Source organism: Sturnira hondurensis, unplaced genomic scaffold (genome assembly GCF_014824575.4).
Source record: "Sturnira hondurensis isolate 20B ecotype Veracruz unplaced genomic scaffold, ASM1482457v3 Scaffold0020670, whole genome shotgun sequence".
Taxonomy (NCBI): Eukaryota; Metazoa; Chordata; class Mammalia; order Chiroptera; family Phyllostomidae; genus Sturnira; species Sturnira hondurensis.
The window spans coordinates 181090-196857 of record NW_028093301.1 but is presented as its reverse complement, the minus strand read 5'-3'; the positions used below and the strand labels follow the sequence as shown (position 1 = coordinate 196857).

The following is a 15768-nucleotide window of genomic DNA, read 5'->3' as shown; positions in this document are numbered from 1 at the left end:
GCAATGATTCTGAAATGTATCAATATATAACTACAGGAAAAAAGCAACTATTAAAATGTACAAGATGAATTCATATGCCAAATCTGTTTTTCTTAACCACTGAAGTTCCCACAGATATGCTGTCTTCACAGCATTAGGGTTCCTAGTGTACAAAACTCCCATCCACACATATACATATGCCTAATGAATGTAAAGCCCAATTTTCACAAGATAAGCATGAATGCCAGATGACAAAACAAACTGAAGGGAACTTTCTAAGATGACCAGCTACCTGAGTGTATTAAGGTCCCCTCCACCATTCTACTTCTCCACTCCTCACCCGCACATAAAAAGCAAGTCAAAATTGATGCTTTTATGAAATGCAGAGTCATGGGTAGCCATGGGTTGACCCAGAAATTTCACTTCTAGAAATTTAATTACAGACTTACAGTTCTTCAAAATGACTTATATATAAGATTATTCACTGCAGCATTGTTTAAAATAACAAAAGACAGAAGACACCTTAATACTCATTACTAAAGAACAGGTTAAATTAATAAAATAAATAATTGTGCAGATACTTATAGAACATTCTTTGAGGGTGAAGGTGAGGGAGGGTTCTCTTAATGCAGCAAGAAGGGCACATAATATAAGACAGAAAGCTGTACTTCAACTAGAATTAAATTAAAAAATAACTAAAAAAAAAAAAAAAGAAGTTCCAGAGTAAAGAAGTGGCAGCACTTCTGTGAGGCCACTGCTATCTGGATTCCAAAACCAGACAGCACAACAAACCACAGACCAGTCTGTCTTCATTATAGATGCAAAGTCCTCAATAAAGTACTGGCAAGTCAAATTTAGACACATACAAAAATAATTATATACCACAAACCAAGTGGGATTTATCCCAGGAATGAAAGGCTGGCTTAATATCTGGTAATCAATTAATGTAGTGCATATACTATATCAAGAGCAAAAACCAAAAGCCTGAATAAATAATTATCTCAACTGGGACTTCCGCCAAGATGGAGGCATAGGTGGAAACACTGTGCCTTCTCCCACAACCAAGTTTGAATACAACAAAGGTTTGGAGAACAAAGACCAGCCAAAGGACAGAAAATTGAATTATACGGAAGTCCGACTACATCTAACCATTCAACAGGGAGGGTAAGAGGGGTGGAGCCAGCAGGATCGGGCAGGACAGATCCCCCGACCTAGGCGCGCAAGTGGCCCGGACCCAGTTAGGGTGTGGGGCACACTGATCTTGGTCGCACATTCGAGCACAGTGAGACGGACCACACAGGCCCCAAGGGGCGAGGGCTGACGGCGGTGGTACACTCGTGTGCAGTGGGACGAAACGAGTGGGCCCGGTGACCGTGGCAGCTGCGGCAACAGTGGGGGCCGCGATGGCGGGAGGCAGACAGGACGCCATTGTTCCTCTTTGACCCCGCCCCCACATACAACATCACAACCCAGAGACTTAGTTGCCTTGCTCTGGTGAACACCTAGGGCTCCGCTCCTGCTACTTAACAGACACCAACAGCCCAAAAGATGTCACAAGAAGAACTCAAAGTCCCAGAGGCGATAACTCTCAGCGACCAAGAGATTGCCAGCCTCTCAGAAGCATAATACAAGAGACTGTTTATCAGGATGCTCACAGAACTGGTTGATTATAGTCACAAATTAGAGGAACATATGAAGGCTAAACTAACTGAAATGAAGGGAGATGTCCAGGAAACCAATAGGGATGGAAAGGAAACTGGAACTCAAATCTATGGAATGGACCAGAAGGAAGAACGAACCATCCAACCAGAAAGGGATGAAGAAATGAGAATTCAAAAAAATGAGGAGAGGCTTAGGAACCTCCAAGACATCTTTAAACGTTCCAACATCCGGATTATAGGGGTACCAGAAGGGGGAAAGAAACAGCCACGAGTGGAAAACTTACTTGAACAAATAATAAAGGAGAACTTCCCCAATCTGGCAAAGGAAATAGACTTCCAGGAAATCCAGGAAGCTCAGAAAGTCCCAAAGAAGTTGGACCCAAGAAGGAACACACCAAGGCACATCATAATTACATTAGCCAAAACTAAAATGAAGGAGAGAATCCTAGAAGCAGCAAGAGATAAGGAGACAGTCACCGACAAAGGAGTACCCATCAGACTGTCAGCGGATTTCTCAAAAGAGACCTTACAGGCAAGAAGGGGCTGGAAAGAAGTATTCCAAGTCAAAGTATTCCAAGTATTTATCCAGCAAAACTTTCACTTAGAATGGAAGGGCAGATGAAGTGCTTCTCAGATAAGGTCAAAGGACAGCAAACTCGCAGTTATTAACAACCACACCTAACACAAAAGCAAACCAAGAGGACAGCTAGATCAGGAGTGGAACCATAGAAATGAAGAACACATGGAGGGTTAGCAACAGGGGAGTAGGAGGAGAAGGGGTAGAAGGCACAGAAAATAGCATAGAGGGTAGGTAGAAAATAGATAGGGGGGAGGGCAAGGATAATGGGGGAAATATAAAATCTAAAGAACTTGAGACACGTGGTTATAAACTAAGGGAGGAAATGGTGGGGGAGGGAGTGTGCGGGTGGAGGGGAATCAGGGGGGGGAATAGAACTGTAATGGTATAATCAATAAAATATATTTAAAAAAATAATAATTATCTCAACTGATGAAGAAAGAGTATTTGACAGAATCCAACACAGTTTCTTGATAAAAAGCATTCAACAAATTAGGAGTACCAGGGCACTTCCTCCAAATCATAAAAAGTATTTATGAAATACCCACAAGTAACATATTCCTAAATTATGAAAAATTGAAAGATTTCCCCCTGAGATGAGGAACAAGACAAAGATGCTCATTTTAAAAATATATTTTATTGATTATGCCATTACAGTTGTCCCATTCCCCATTCATTCCCCTCCACCCTACACGCCCCTTCCCCACCATTCTTCCCCCTTTCGTTCATGTCCATGTGTCACAGTGTCACAAGTTCTTTAGATTGTGTATTTCCCACAGTATTCCTGCCCTCCCGTGTCTATTTTCTACCTACCGTCTATGCTATTTTCTGTGCCTTCTTCCCCCTTCTCCTGCTCCTACTCCCGTTGCTAACCCTCCATGTGTTCTTCATTTCTATGGTTCCACTCCTGATCTAGCTGTCCTCTTGGTTTGCTTTTGCTTTAGGTGTGGTTGTTAATAACTGTGAGTTTTCTGTCCTTTCACTGTTCACATTTTTCATCTTCTTTTTCTTAAATAAGTCCCTTTAACATTTCATATAAGGGCTTGGTGATGATGAACTCCTTGAATTTGACCTTATCTGAGAAGCACCTTATCTGTCCTTCCATTCTAAGTGAAAGTTTTGCTGGATAAAGCAATCTTGGATGTAGGTCTTTGGATTTCATGACTTGGAATACTTCCTTCCAGCCCCCTCTTGCCTGTAAGGTCTCTTTTGAGAAATCCGCTGACAGTCTGATGGGAACTCCTTTGTAGGTGACTGTCCCCTTACCTCTTGCTGCTTCTAGAATTCTCTCCTTCAGGTTAACCTTGGCTAATGTAATTATGATGAGCCTTGGTGTGTTCCTTCTTAGGTCCAACTTCTTTGGGACTTTCTGAGCTTCCTGGATTTCCTGGAAGTCTATTTCCTTTGCCAGATTGGGGAAGTTCTCCTTTATTATCTGTTCAAGTAAGTTTTCCACTCGTGGCTGTTTCTGTCCCCCTTCTGGTACCCCTATAATTCGGATGTTGGAACGTTTAAAGATGTCCTGGAGGTTCCTAAGCCTCTCCTCATTTTTTAGAATTCTTGTTTCTTCCTTCTTTTCTGTTTGGTTGTTTCTTTCTTCCCTCTGGTCCACTCCCTTGATCTGAATCCCAGTTTCCTTTCCATCACTATTGGCTTCCTGTGCATTTCCCTTCACTTCAATCAGTTTAGCCTACATATGTTCCTCTAATTTGTGGCTAAAATCAACCAATTCTGTGAGCATCCTGATCACCAGTATTTTGAACTGTGCATCTGACAGGCTGGCTATTTCTTGGTCACTTAGACTTACAGGCTCTGAGGCTTTGAGCTGTTCTTGAGTCATAATGTTTGGTCTGTTTGCACCTGTTATGTTTGAGGGGCAGAGCCTTAGGTGTTCTTCGGGGCCGGGCGACCCAGTTGCTAGGCTGTGACGCTGTATGTAGGGGCGGGGTCAGAGAGGGGGAAAAAATGGCACTTTGCTCTGCTAGGCTCTCTCTCAGATTTCTGTCCCCTCTGCGGCTTCTCACAGCAAACTGGGCCCCTCTGGTGCTGGTTCCTGGATGTGTGGGCCCATGTACTCTCCAGGACCCTGTGGTTCTCTCCAATGAACTCTCTGTGGGCCTGGGAGCCTCTCCCGGCCCCTTGACCCCGAGAAAATCTTTCCAGTTGGTGCTTTCAGGCTCTTATTCCCGTCGCTGGGGCCCTAGCCTGAGCAGTCTCACTGTTCACTCCTTCGCTTGGTTTATCTGTGCGCGAATGTGTGACCGCAGTCAGCCAGCCGCTCTGAGCCCTCACTGGATCCGCCTGTCGCCACCCCGCGCCTGGGATCCACCAACCACCTCCACCCCCACTCCTGGGTTGGTCAGACAGAACGGTCTTTCCAGCCCGACCCTGCTCCGCCGCTGACTCCGCCCCTCTTACTGGTCTGGCTGAGTGGTTCGTTGTTGTCGGACTTCCGTACAGTTCAATTTTCACAGTTTTGGCTGCATTTTTGTTTCTAAAACTTAGCTATCTTTAAGTTTAGTTGTGGGAGGGGACACAGTGTTTCCATCTATGCCTCTATCTTGGCCGGAAGTCTCCCAAAGATGCTCATTTTTAACACTTCTATTCAACAATGTACCAGAAGTTCTAGACAGAACAATTAAGCAAGAAAAGGAAGTAAGAGGCATCCAAAGCGGACAGGAAGAAAGATAACTTTCTATTTACAAATGACACGATTTTATACACAGAAAACTTAAATAATCCACAAGAAAACTATTAAAGCTAACATGGATTTAGTAATGTTGAAGGCAGAAGATCACACACAAAAGGCAGTTACATTGCTATGCATTATCAATCATGAATCAAAAAATGAGATTAGCCCTGGCTGGCATAGCTCAGTGGATTGAGCCCGGGCCTACGAACCAAAGAATCACATTTCAATTCCCAGTCAGGGCACATGCCTGCGTTGCAGGCCAGTTCCCAGCAGGGGATGCACGAGAGGCAACCATACATTAATATTTCTCTCCCTCTCTCCTTCCCTTCCCCTCTAAAGATAAATAAATAAAGTCTTTTAAAAATGAGATTAACTATATATAAAATCAGTTTCACCATGTTTTTAAAAGATTTTACTTACCATATTTGTTTTTAGAGAGAAGGGAACAGAGGGAGAAAGAAAGGGAGAGAAACGTTGATTTGAAAGAGAAACATCAATTGGTTGCCTTTGGACAGAACCCACAAACCAAGCATGTGCCCTGACTGGGAATCAAATCAGTGACCTTTAACTTTGTGGGATGACACCCAACCAACTGAGCTACTCCAGTCAGGGCAGTTTCATAATGTGTGATCTTTTTAGAATAGAAGGGTGTGTAAGGTTTATTTTTCCATACTGCAAAAACAAAGAACAAAGAAAAACCCCAACACACACACAAATTAAAAACACTCTTGGAAAGGAAGAATTTGATCTAATTCAAGATAAAACAAGTTGACAGCTTGAGAAAAAGTTTTAAGAAAAATATGTACAACTTCAGGGAAAACAATGTAAGCACAAAAGCTGAACTCATAACTTCAATTGCCTAGTCCTGATTCACTCTAGAAGAAAATGGTCATTAAGAACCGTCTCAGCAATAAGCAACTGATAAGTAAGTATAATCACAACTTAATGTCATGCAAGGGCTTGATATTAAAAAAATCTTTACAGAATATTTAAATTCAAAAAGTGGGCAGGTGGGATATACCTAGAAATAAACAGTTTGTCAATTAAAAAAATGAAATTAAGAAAACAATTCTGCTGAGCGAAAAAGGCGTAGGGATTAAGGAGTACAAATTGGTAGTACAAAATAGCCCCAGGGATATAAACTACAGCACAGGGAATATATTTAATAATATTGTACTAATTATGTGTGGGCTGGGTGGGTTAGTTGAAATATTGTGGAAGAACACTTTGTAATACATATGATTGTCTAACCATTATGGTGTACACTTGAAAGTAATACAAAATAATATTGAATGTAAGTGTAATTAAAAAAATTTTTTTAGCCCTGGCTGGTATAGCTCAGTGGATTGAGCATGGGCCTGTGAAGCAAAGGGTCACCAGTTCAATTCCCAGTCAAGGAACATGCCTGGGTTGCAGCCCAGGTCCCCAGTGGGGGCCATGTGAGAGGCAACCACACATTGATGTTTCTCTCCTACTCTTTCTCCTTCTCTTCCCCTCTCTCTAAAATAAATAAACAAATAAATAAAATATTTTAAAAAATAAATAAAAGAAGTGAGACATAAAAAAATTAAATTAAATTAAAAAAAATTTAGGTATACAACCTATACACTGAAAATTACAAAATGTTGCTTAAATAAATTAAAGACAGATTAAATAAACAATGTCATCTCACGTTCATGGGCTGGACAGCTTATTGTTAAGATGACAACTCTCCCCAAGTACCTACAGAGTCAATGTAATCCTGATCAAAATGGAAAACCTGATAAAAAAACTAAAAGCTGATTCATAGGAATTGCAAGGGACCCAGAACAGCTGAAACAATGTTGCAAATAAAAGCAAAGTTGGAGGACAAAGACTTCTCAAAACAATGTAGTACTGACATAAGGGCAAGAGCACAGATTGACAGAACTGACAATCTTGAAATACACCCATGTATCTATAGTAAAATGATTTTTGACAAGGATGCAAAGACCATTCAATGGTGAAAGAACAGTCCCACCCCGCCGTCCCCCCGCCAATAAATGGTGCTGGGACAACTAGATATCCACATGTGAAAGAATCAAGTTGGACCTTAACATGCAAAACTAACTCAAAATGTATCAAAAGCCTAAAACTCTTAGGAGAAAATAGGTGGCCATGGGAAGTGACTGCCTAATTGGCACAAGGTTTCCACTTAGGGCAATGAAAAGGTCTGTAAGCAGACAGTAGTGCAGACTGCACAACATCGGAAATATACAAAGTGTTGCTTACATGTGTACTTTATCATGTTAAATTAATTTACCTCAATAAAAAATTATTTGATATTCTTACACACTTATAATAAACCTGAGTATGAAATTAAGAAAACAATTCTACTTATACTTGCATCAAAAAGAATAAAATATTTAGAAATAAAATTTTTAAAATACAAAACTTATATTTAAAAACTACAAAATATTGCTGAAAGAAATTGAAGGTGATTTGCATAAATGAAAAGACATGTCATGTTTATGGACCAGAGGATTTAATACTGTTAAGATGGCAATACCCCCAAATTGATCTATGGAGTCAATGCACTCTTAATCAGAATCCTGTCTGCCTCTTTGTAGAAATTGACAAGCTGATCATAAAACTCAAATGGAAACTCAAGGGACTCCAAATAGTCAAAACAACCTTGAAAAAGAACTAAGTTCAGAAACTTCCTTATTTCAAAAGTTATTACAAAGCAACAGTAATCAAGATAAGAGTTACCATTTGACTCAGCAATTCTATTCTTATCTATTTTACAACACACAAGAGAAACAAAAACATATCAACACTAATTTGTAATAGCCAAAGGCAGAAACAACCCAAATGTCCACCAACTGGTAGGTAAACAAAATGTGGTGTGTCTGCACAATGGATTATTATTTTGCCACAACAAGTAATAAAACTTGTTACACGCTAAACAGAGATGAACACTGAAAACATTATGCTAAGAAAAAATGTTAAGTAAAAGAAGCTAGTCACAAAAGACCACTTATGGTAAGGTTCCATTTATATGAAATATCCAGAATAAGCACCTCAATGGAGACAGAAGTGAGTAGACTGGCGTAGCCTGGAGGAATGGAGCACTGGGAGGACAACAGTTAAAGGACAGGATTTCTTTGGATTGTGGTGACAGGTAAGCAATTCTGTGAATATACTAAACAGCATCAAATTACACAATGTAAATGGGTGAACTGTAAGGTATGTGAATTGTATCTCAATAAATCTGTATAAGAAAAAGAAAAAATACATACAGTGTGCTTCCAGTTATAAAATGACAAAAACAAACAAAACGCTGATCTATGCCATCAGAAGTCAGACAGCAGCCATCCTGGCAAGGGGAGGCTAGTTACTGGAAGCTGGTACAAGAGAGTTTCTGACGTACTGATAAAACTCCGTTTCTTGGTCTGGATGCTGGCTAAGGGTTAGTTCTGTTTATGGAAAGTCTTCAAGCTATTTTAGTTACAATATGTAGGTTATACTTCAACCACAATGTAAAAGTACTTTTTACAATTAGTACCTAGACCTTTAAAATGCCTAAAAAAGCTAAAAACATTCTAGCCTATACAAAAGAAACAAAATGGCACCGCATCTAGCAGGTTACCTCCTGTGCAACCTCCAGAGGAGGAAAACATACCGAAAGCCTTATTTATGGCAATAAAATAGTGCTGTCTTATAAATTAAGAAAATGTGTCCAAGGCCCAGTGTCCACAATCCAAAGTGTTATTTATTTGTCAACAGATGGTGAAATAATCACGCTATGTTATTAAACTTGTGGTGAAAAACACTAGACATAGAAGAGTTCTGGTTCTACCACTTACTGCGGGACTTTAATAAAACCAGTTCATTTAGTACTTCCTTAGATCTCTTCTCTTGAGGATAACCCACTTTATGGGATTTGGGGGAAAATCAGTAAGGTTTGATATATGAAAGCACTCAAAAAAAAAAAAAGAAAATGTACAATCGCTATAGTTCAAAATGAAATCAAAAAGCTCTTCAGCGAACTATAACATTAAGAAATCTAGGGCCCTGGCTGGTGTGGCTCAGTGGATTGAGCATGGGCCTGTGAACCACACGATCGCAGTTTGATTCCCAGTCAGGGCACATGCCTGGGTTGCAGGCCAGCTCCCAGTAGGGAACTCATGAAAGGCAACCATACATTGATGTTTCTCTCTTTCTCTTCCTTCCTCTCTAAAGATAAATAAAAAAATCTTTAAAAAAAAGAAATCTAGCAGTTCACTCAATTATTCTATAAAAAAGCACCCCAAATTTAGTTACTAAAATTTCCCAAATAAGCACACAAAGCACTCTTCCAAAGCTACATCAACTTGTTGTTCCCCTTACTCATGCATTCACTGGCTGATTCTTGCTTGTGCCCTGACCTGCAGCTCAGACACACTGTGACGACACTCTAACCGAGGTGCACAGCCAGGGTGCAAACACTTTGATAGGAATATACAGTAGAGGCTAATTTTGTTCCTCCTTTGTTTCTTCAACAACTTAAAACTTACAAATGGGATCTGTTACTGGATTTGAAGGAAAGGATTGGTACACCTTTCTAAAGGCAGAGGCAAATCTGAGATGCCAAGAGTACCTGAGATGCCAAGCTGTCAGCACCGCCTTGGGGAGGGTCGTCAGGAGGGCCAGAGCCGGCAGCAGTCAGCGAGGCATTCCCTCCCAGAAATACATCCCCGCGCACTGAGTGGATCAGATCGTTCAAGTATTTATAATAAAGGTTGCTAGACAAAAAGCCAGGCAAGAACACCTAAATGGGAGGACCAACATTATTTTAAAAATGAAATCAAATACAATCAAAACCTTATTTAAAACAAAACTTTACCTATATTTCTATTAGCTAGCACAAATGATTTTCCTTTTTATATTTTAAGTATTATCCCTTTATACAAAGTTTACATTATAAATGAAATTATACGTGGGCAATTTATAGGTACCCCCCAAAAAAACCATTTGCTGAAACTATTACAGAACCTTGATATTTAGACTCTTAATGACCAGAAAATAGTCTAGGCAATGGATATATACTGAAACTAGATTTTTTCTGGTTTGTTATAAATATTAAAGTCTCTGTGTATGTATTGACTTACTTTTGAACTGATTTCCTTATTATAAGTTACTAGGAGTGTGATTACTGAGTTAAACAGTATGGACATTTTACCTTTGACATATATGGCCAAATTACCCTTCAGAAGTATGCTGTCATTTTGTCCCACTAGCAATACATTGAGGGATCTGTTTTGACACAGGCTTTCCAACATGGGGTTGTGTTTTTCAAATTGCTGTTAAATAAATGCCTAATAACGCATGGATGTTTTTGTTCGCATTCAAAAATTATGAATGATGCTGAATAAGTTCTCGTGTTTATTGCTGGCATTTGCTCTCACCAATCTTTCCTTCACAGCACTCAGCACAACTGTACATAGTTACGGCCATGTTTAATGTGTGCCTTGTCACAGACAGAGCTCCAGGAGGGCAGAAGTCATGATTCTTTTGTGTACCACTGACACCAAGAGCTAGCACAGAAATACTCACAGAAATGGTGAAGGAATTGCCTTTGTCTTTTTCTTATTTACCTACTTGATTCTTAGAATTAGTGTAAGTTCTTTACATACACACATTTGGTAAAATATATTATTAGAATTCAATTTCTCTGTATTTTCATTTTCTTTATTACCCAAGAAGTTTACATTCTTTATATGACACAGACCTGGAACTTTTCCTTTAAGATCAGAAAGATTTTAATTTTAAACATGAAAAAATTATTATCCCTGGGCAATAAGCTGATACTCTATTCAGTTTACCACTAGCTTTTTAATGATTGATTTTTATATTTAACTTTTCCATATTACTGGAGTTCAGTGTTTATGTGGATATTATATAACAGTGCTTGCTGAACTCTTTCCACCTAGATACACAAGACATATGTCAGCGATGTCAGCTCATGGGCTTATCCTGGGCTCTATGCAATTCCCTATAAAAGCCATTCATTCTAGTTCATTAGAAGAATAAACCATCCACAAACTCTAATACTTTATTATTAATAAGCTAGTAGTGATACCCTAATAAGTGATCATGATACTATATAAAACTAGTGCTCCAACCCTGTTGAAAAATATTGGTGAAAATTTCTGGTTCATTCCTAAGTTAACCTTCCCCAATACAGCTATCTGATTAATAAGCACTTTATTCATATACATTTTACCTCATTTTTATTCTCAAAATAACTTCAACATAAGTATCCATATCACCCCCGTTTTACAGTTGAGGAAAATGGCATTAAAGAATTTCAGTTACTACCTGAAGCTCACAAAGGTTAAGAGTCAGACTCAAAGACTGCTCTTAATCATTATACTGTGCTACTTAAATTTTCCACTGTTCTGTTGATTTGTTTTTTCTCATTTTGTATTTTATTGGTTCTAACAGTAAATCTTATAGTTTAACACTTTCAAAGTTCTTGGGTTACCTTCTCCATGGTTGTCCAGGCCTGACGTAATGGAGTTGTAAAACAGTTAGGGAGTGGCCCACCTTCCCTGCAGATATTAGATTCAATTTCTAATCTCACAGCATCATCGAATCCAAGAGGATGTGTGGCTTGCAGGGAGAAGTACCTATGGTAGAAAGATAGCCAAAGTAAAACAAAGTCTGCATCAAATACACACAACATCTGCGATCCACACCAGAGACCCTCCTCTGGGAGTATCTGATTCGGCCTGAACTGGACTACAGAGCTGTGTGCTGACAGCCTGGCTGCAACCTCTACTTCCATTACGCCAAAGACAGCTGAGCTTGCTTGCTGCCTCTGTCTGCCTTCCCTCACACTTAGTTCTCATTTAAGATTTTCTAGGGTCAGGCTACAACCATGCAAAGAAATTGATCAATCACACATGTTTAATGGGAATCTATTCTCTGTTCAGCACTTGGTAGAAAGCAATGAATTTGAATGAGGGTAAGACAGTCATTTCCCCTGGAAACAGATCAGAAAAAAATCCCTACACAGGATTCGATGAGAACATACTATCGCAACTATGAGGCACATATAACATACATGTACAAATTCAAAACAAAATCGCACTGAGGGTGAAGTGGATGAATTTGATGTATTTGGATAGAATAATAGGACTTGCTGATGACTAGTATTAAAGGAAAATGAGTAACTGATGATAACAAAGATTTTTAACTTAACAGGATATAATGCAATTAGTGTTTTGGTAAGCTGATTGTAAAGTGGATACTAAAAAGAAAAAAGCATTAAAAGATAAAGACATGTTTATGGTCTCTGCCAAGTATTCTAATGGCTTCCGACTCCTCTCTGTGATATACATTACAGGAAGGTGGACAAGGCATGATTGTGATGATGCCGACAGGCGGATGAGGGACTCTAATAGTAACCTTCACTGAGAAATGGCTCCCCGCACATGGACATGGGAGCACTGGGGAAACAGCATCTGTGCCCTGTGTAGTGACTGAGTTCCAGCCAGGACCTTATTAGTGCCACTCTTCTGTTACAGCAGAAAGAAAACTCTTGTTTTTTTTGTTATCAGTGCTTTCTTAGCAAAAAGAGAATCTTCCATCTTGTAACAAATAAATACTTAAATATTCCTTTGTGATTTGAATTTTGGGACATCCCAGACTAAATCTCTAAATGTAAATACCTGTGTTTTTCAATGACCATATAACAATGTTTCTTACATAATATTTTCCACAAATATACTACAATAAACACTGGACAAACATGAAGAATTGCATTCCAGTCCAAGTGCTGCCACTAATCTGTTCTGTTACTTTGAGAAAGTCACTACCTCCCTGGCCTTAGTTTTCTTATCTGCAAAATAGGAAAATCAGACTAGATCCTCAATCTGGCTGTTCATCACAATCATCTGGGGTATCTTCTAAAAATAAAGATTACCAGTCATACCTCAAACCTGCTGAATGAACATCACTCACAGAGGCCTGGAACCTACTCTGAATAAGCTCCCGGCAACTCTCATTGATCTGGAGGCTCTCTGCTTTCTTCCAACCCTAACTTCCATGGGTTCTTCTCTCCCCTGAAGCTATCCCCTTAGCACTTGTTTGTGGATACAAATAACACATTACTTTTCTTCACAAAATAAGAAAAGTTAAGTGAAGCTGGCCTCAGCTTTATCACTTGTTTGATATTTTCAGTTCTGTTCACTGTAAGACTGCACTGCCCTCTCCTTTCTAGTGAAAACTAATTATTCACTGATTACTTAAGCTGGCTGAGCGATCTGCATCAGAAAGCACAACATGCCATACATGTTCATTCAGGACCCTTTAACCTATTCCAATTTGTTACATCTTCTTCTAATATTCCATAGCCAAGTTTCAATTACCCAAACTTAAGTTTCTTGAAAGTACGGCATTCCCTCAAGTTTCTATGACTCTGCTTGTCAGTGCTCTGCCTAAAATGTTCTTTTCTGTCTTCTCTGGCTAGCAAAACTCAACTCCTTCTTCAGGACCCAACTTAAATCTTTCTTCTGTGAAACCCTCGATGAACTCCACACCACTGTTCTACCTGCCACACATAAGACTCCCCTTTTTCTCTAGCAGAAAGTTTTGCTCTAAGCACACACATCATGTGCAAAGCAGCTCTATGCTGCCCCGAGTCCCTTGACAGAAGAGACTGAGTTCATTCATTTGTATTTCTGAAGTATGTATCAAATACTTGGTAAATATTTGTTAAATGCTGAATACATCTGCAATAAAACTCACTTGTCATATAAAATCATGGCATCGTTCTGCGCCTCCTGTCCATCATATTGGCCCTTTTTGGCAGCAAGCTGAGATTGGAAGTTATCTGCTGCCAACCAGAACTGTAAGATATTCACTGCATCTTCTTTTTCCATGTACTAGGAAGGAAAAATACAAAAGAGGAAAATAAGACCACATTCAGATGTATCTCACCGCCACTAATTTATAAGCCCTAACTATTAAAATATAGGATATGAGAAAAAAAAACCCAAACCTAACAGGTCTACGTGTTCACTTAATGCCAATCACAACTTACAGTCACTTGAAATTGAAAAGTTTAAAAACATTACTTCGGGGGGAAAAAAACACGAAAAAACTTACAAAAATACAAGCACCACACGGCTGGATGCAAACTTTAGTGAAATGGAGTAAAAACTATAGTAAAGATGGATTAGTGGTTCCTTGCTGGCAGACATGCAAAGAATAAAGTAACTAGACCAACTCTTTTATTTCTGATCATTTCCATCATTCTATGCAGCCATAGTAACCTGAACAAACTTGTGGCAAAAGAGAGGGAGTGAAAAAAATAAATCAACGAAACTTAACTGTATTCTTGTGAAGACACAGAATGCAAGCTGTATTGAAGTTTATTGCTTTGTGAGACTGGGGAATCCTCTTACCTCTGCTTCATAGTCATTTGCTTGCAAGAAAAGAATTTCATTTGCTGAAGCCTACAAATACTGTTATACTACCATATTTTGCTGTGTATAATGTGTACTTTCTTGCCCAAATTTTTGAGGGAAAAATAAGGGTGCACATTAGACATGGATACTACCTGAAATACCTTGCATCTGTTCTTGTGTTTTGTAATTATTTGCTACATAATATGCTAAAAAATAAATGCTAAAATTCCTTTATAATACAAAAAACCAAGTATCTAAATATAAAGAAATAAAAATCTGAATTAAAAAATTAAAACAAGAGATTTTTTTCCTGAAACTTTGAGCCAAAAATGTGGATGCACATTATACATGGGCGCATGTTATATACAAATACATGGTATGCAAAATGTTTCCCCCAAAGAGATTAGTATACTCACTGTGTTTTGCAGATGCTTTACTGTGCAGTCCCACTAAGTGACTAAAGCAAAAGTGATGATACTAGAAAAAAAATACTACTTTCCTTTTTCTCTTCTGAAGTTTGGTCTGCAAATATCTGCATACTAGAATCAAGTATCAAATTCTGTGGTTTTAAAACAGCTCCAAATAATTAAAAATATGCCTCTTCTTAATTAGGTTTTCCAAAATCAGTTATTTTATACTGAATTTTCAGGCTCTCTCTTTAATCTAATATGTCATTAAAGTTCTCTTGCCATTACATACAATTTAAACAATAATAAAATTATTTAAATCTAGTTGACCTATTGGAAAATGATTTGTTTCTTCTATGGTATTTTCTATAGACAGGTCACCAGCATTTATATTTTAGAGGCTGAAATGTCCTAACAGAGTATAAAAGGAAATGCAGATTTTACCTCAGAGAAATAAAAGAGAGCTGACTCACAGAAGAGAATGTCAGCCAGGTAAACAGTCCCACTGGTCAACACTTCAATCTGGTATTTACAGAAATGATGACTTCGCAGAAAATCACTAAAGTGCCTGCACATGGACAAAAAGGAACAATCTGAGGTAACGGCCAAGGGAAAGAGCTTAATTGGGAAAAATACACTCTTTCCATACTGTGCCTATATTATCTTAAAAGCCTAGGTAAACATCACCTCCCTTCCCCTGGGGCAGCTCCTGATTCCTCTCCCTGTAAGTATCTCTCCTGCCTCTTGGTGACTCTGTAGCTTTCCTCTGATATCCAACACATGCTACCTAATAATTACAGTAACAGAAGAGCATGACCTATTTCTCTCATTAGGCTGCAACTTCCTTTCAGGCAGGTACTATATCTAACTAGGCCTTGAACACAGAAAGCACCCTTTCACAAATGTTAAATATAAGAATGAACACGAAGATTCTTTTTAAGAGCATGCAGCAGTAAGTAATAAAAAAAAAAAGCCCTTTGGAGGCAGTTTAACCAGCATGCACTAACAAATTAGGATATTTACCCAAAGACACATG

General features: G+C 38.8%; 1 protein-coding gene across 1 annotated transcript in view; it reads right to left on the bottom strand.

Annotated features, from left to right (window-relative positions):
• AKAP10 (A-kinase anchoring protein 10) overlaps nt 1-15768 on the bottom strand; it is an 85857-nt gene that overhangs the window by 26130 nt on the left and 43959 nt on the right. Inside the window, exons 7-10 of the mRNA XM_037030362.1 lie at nt 15177-15300; nt 13664-13800; nt 11397-11541; nt 9510-9680 (exon numbers count right to left, since the gene is read on the bottom strand). Coding sequence (XP_036886257.1) covers nt 9510-9680; nt 11397-11541; nt 13664-13800; nt 15177-15300 — 577 coding nt within the window. The remainder of the gene's footprint in view (nt 1-9509; nt 9681-11396; nt 11542-13663; nt 13801-15176; nt 15301-15768) is intronic.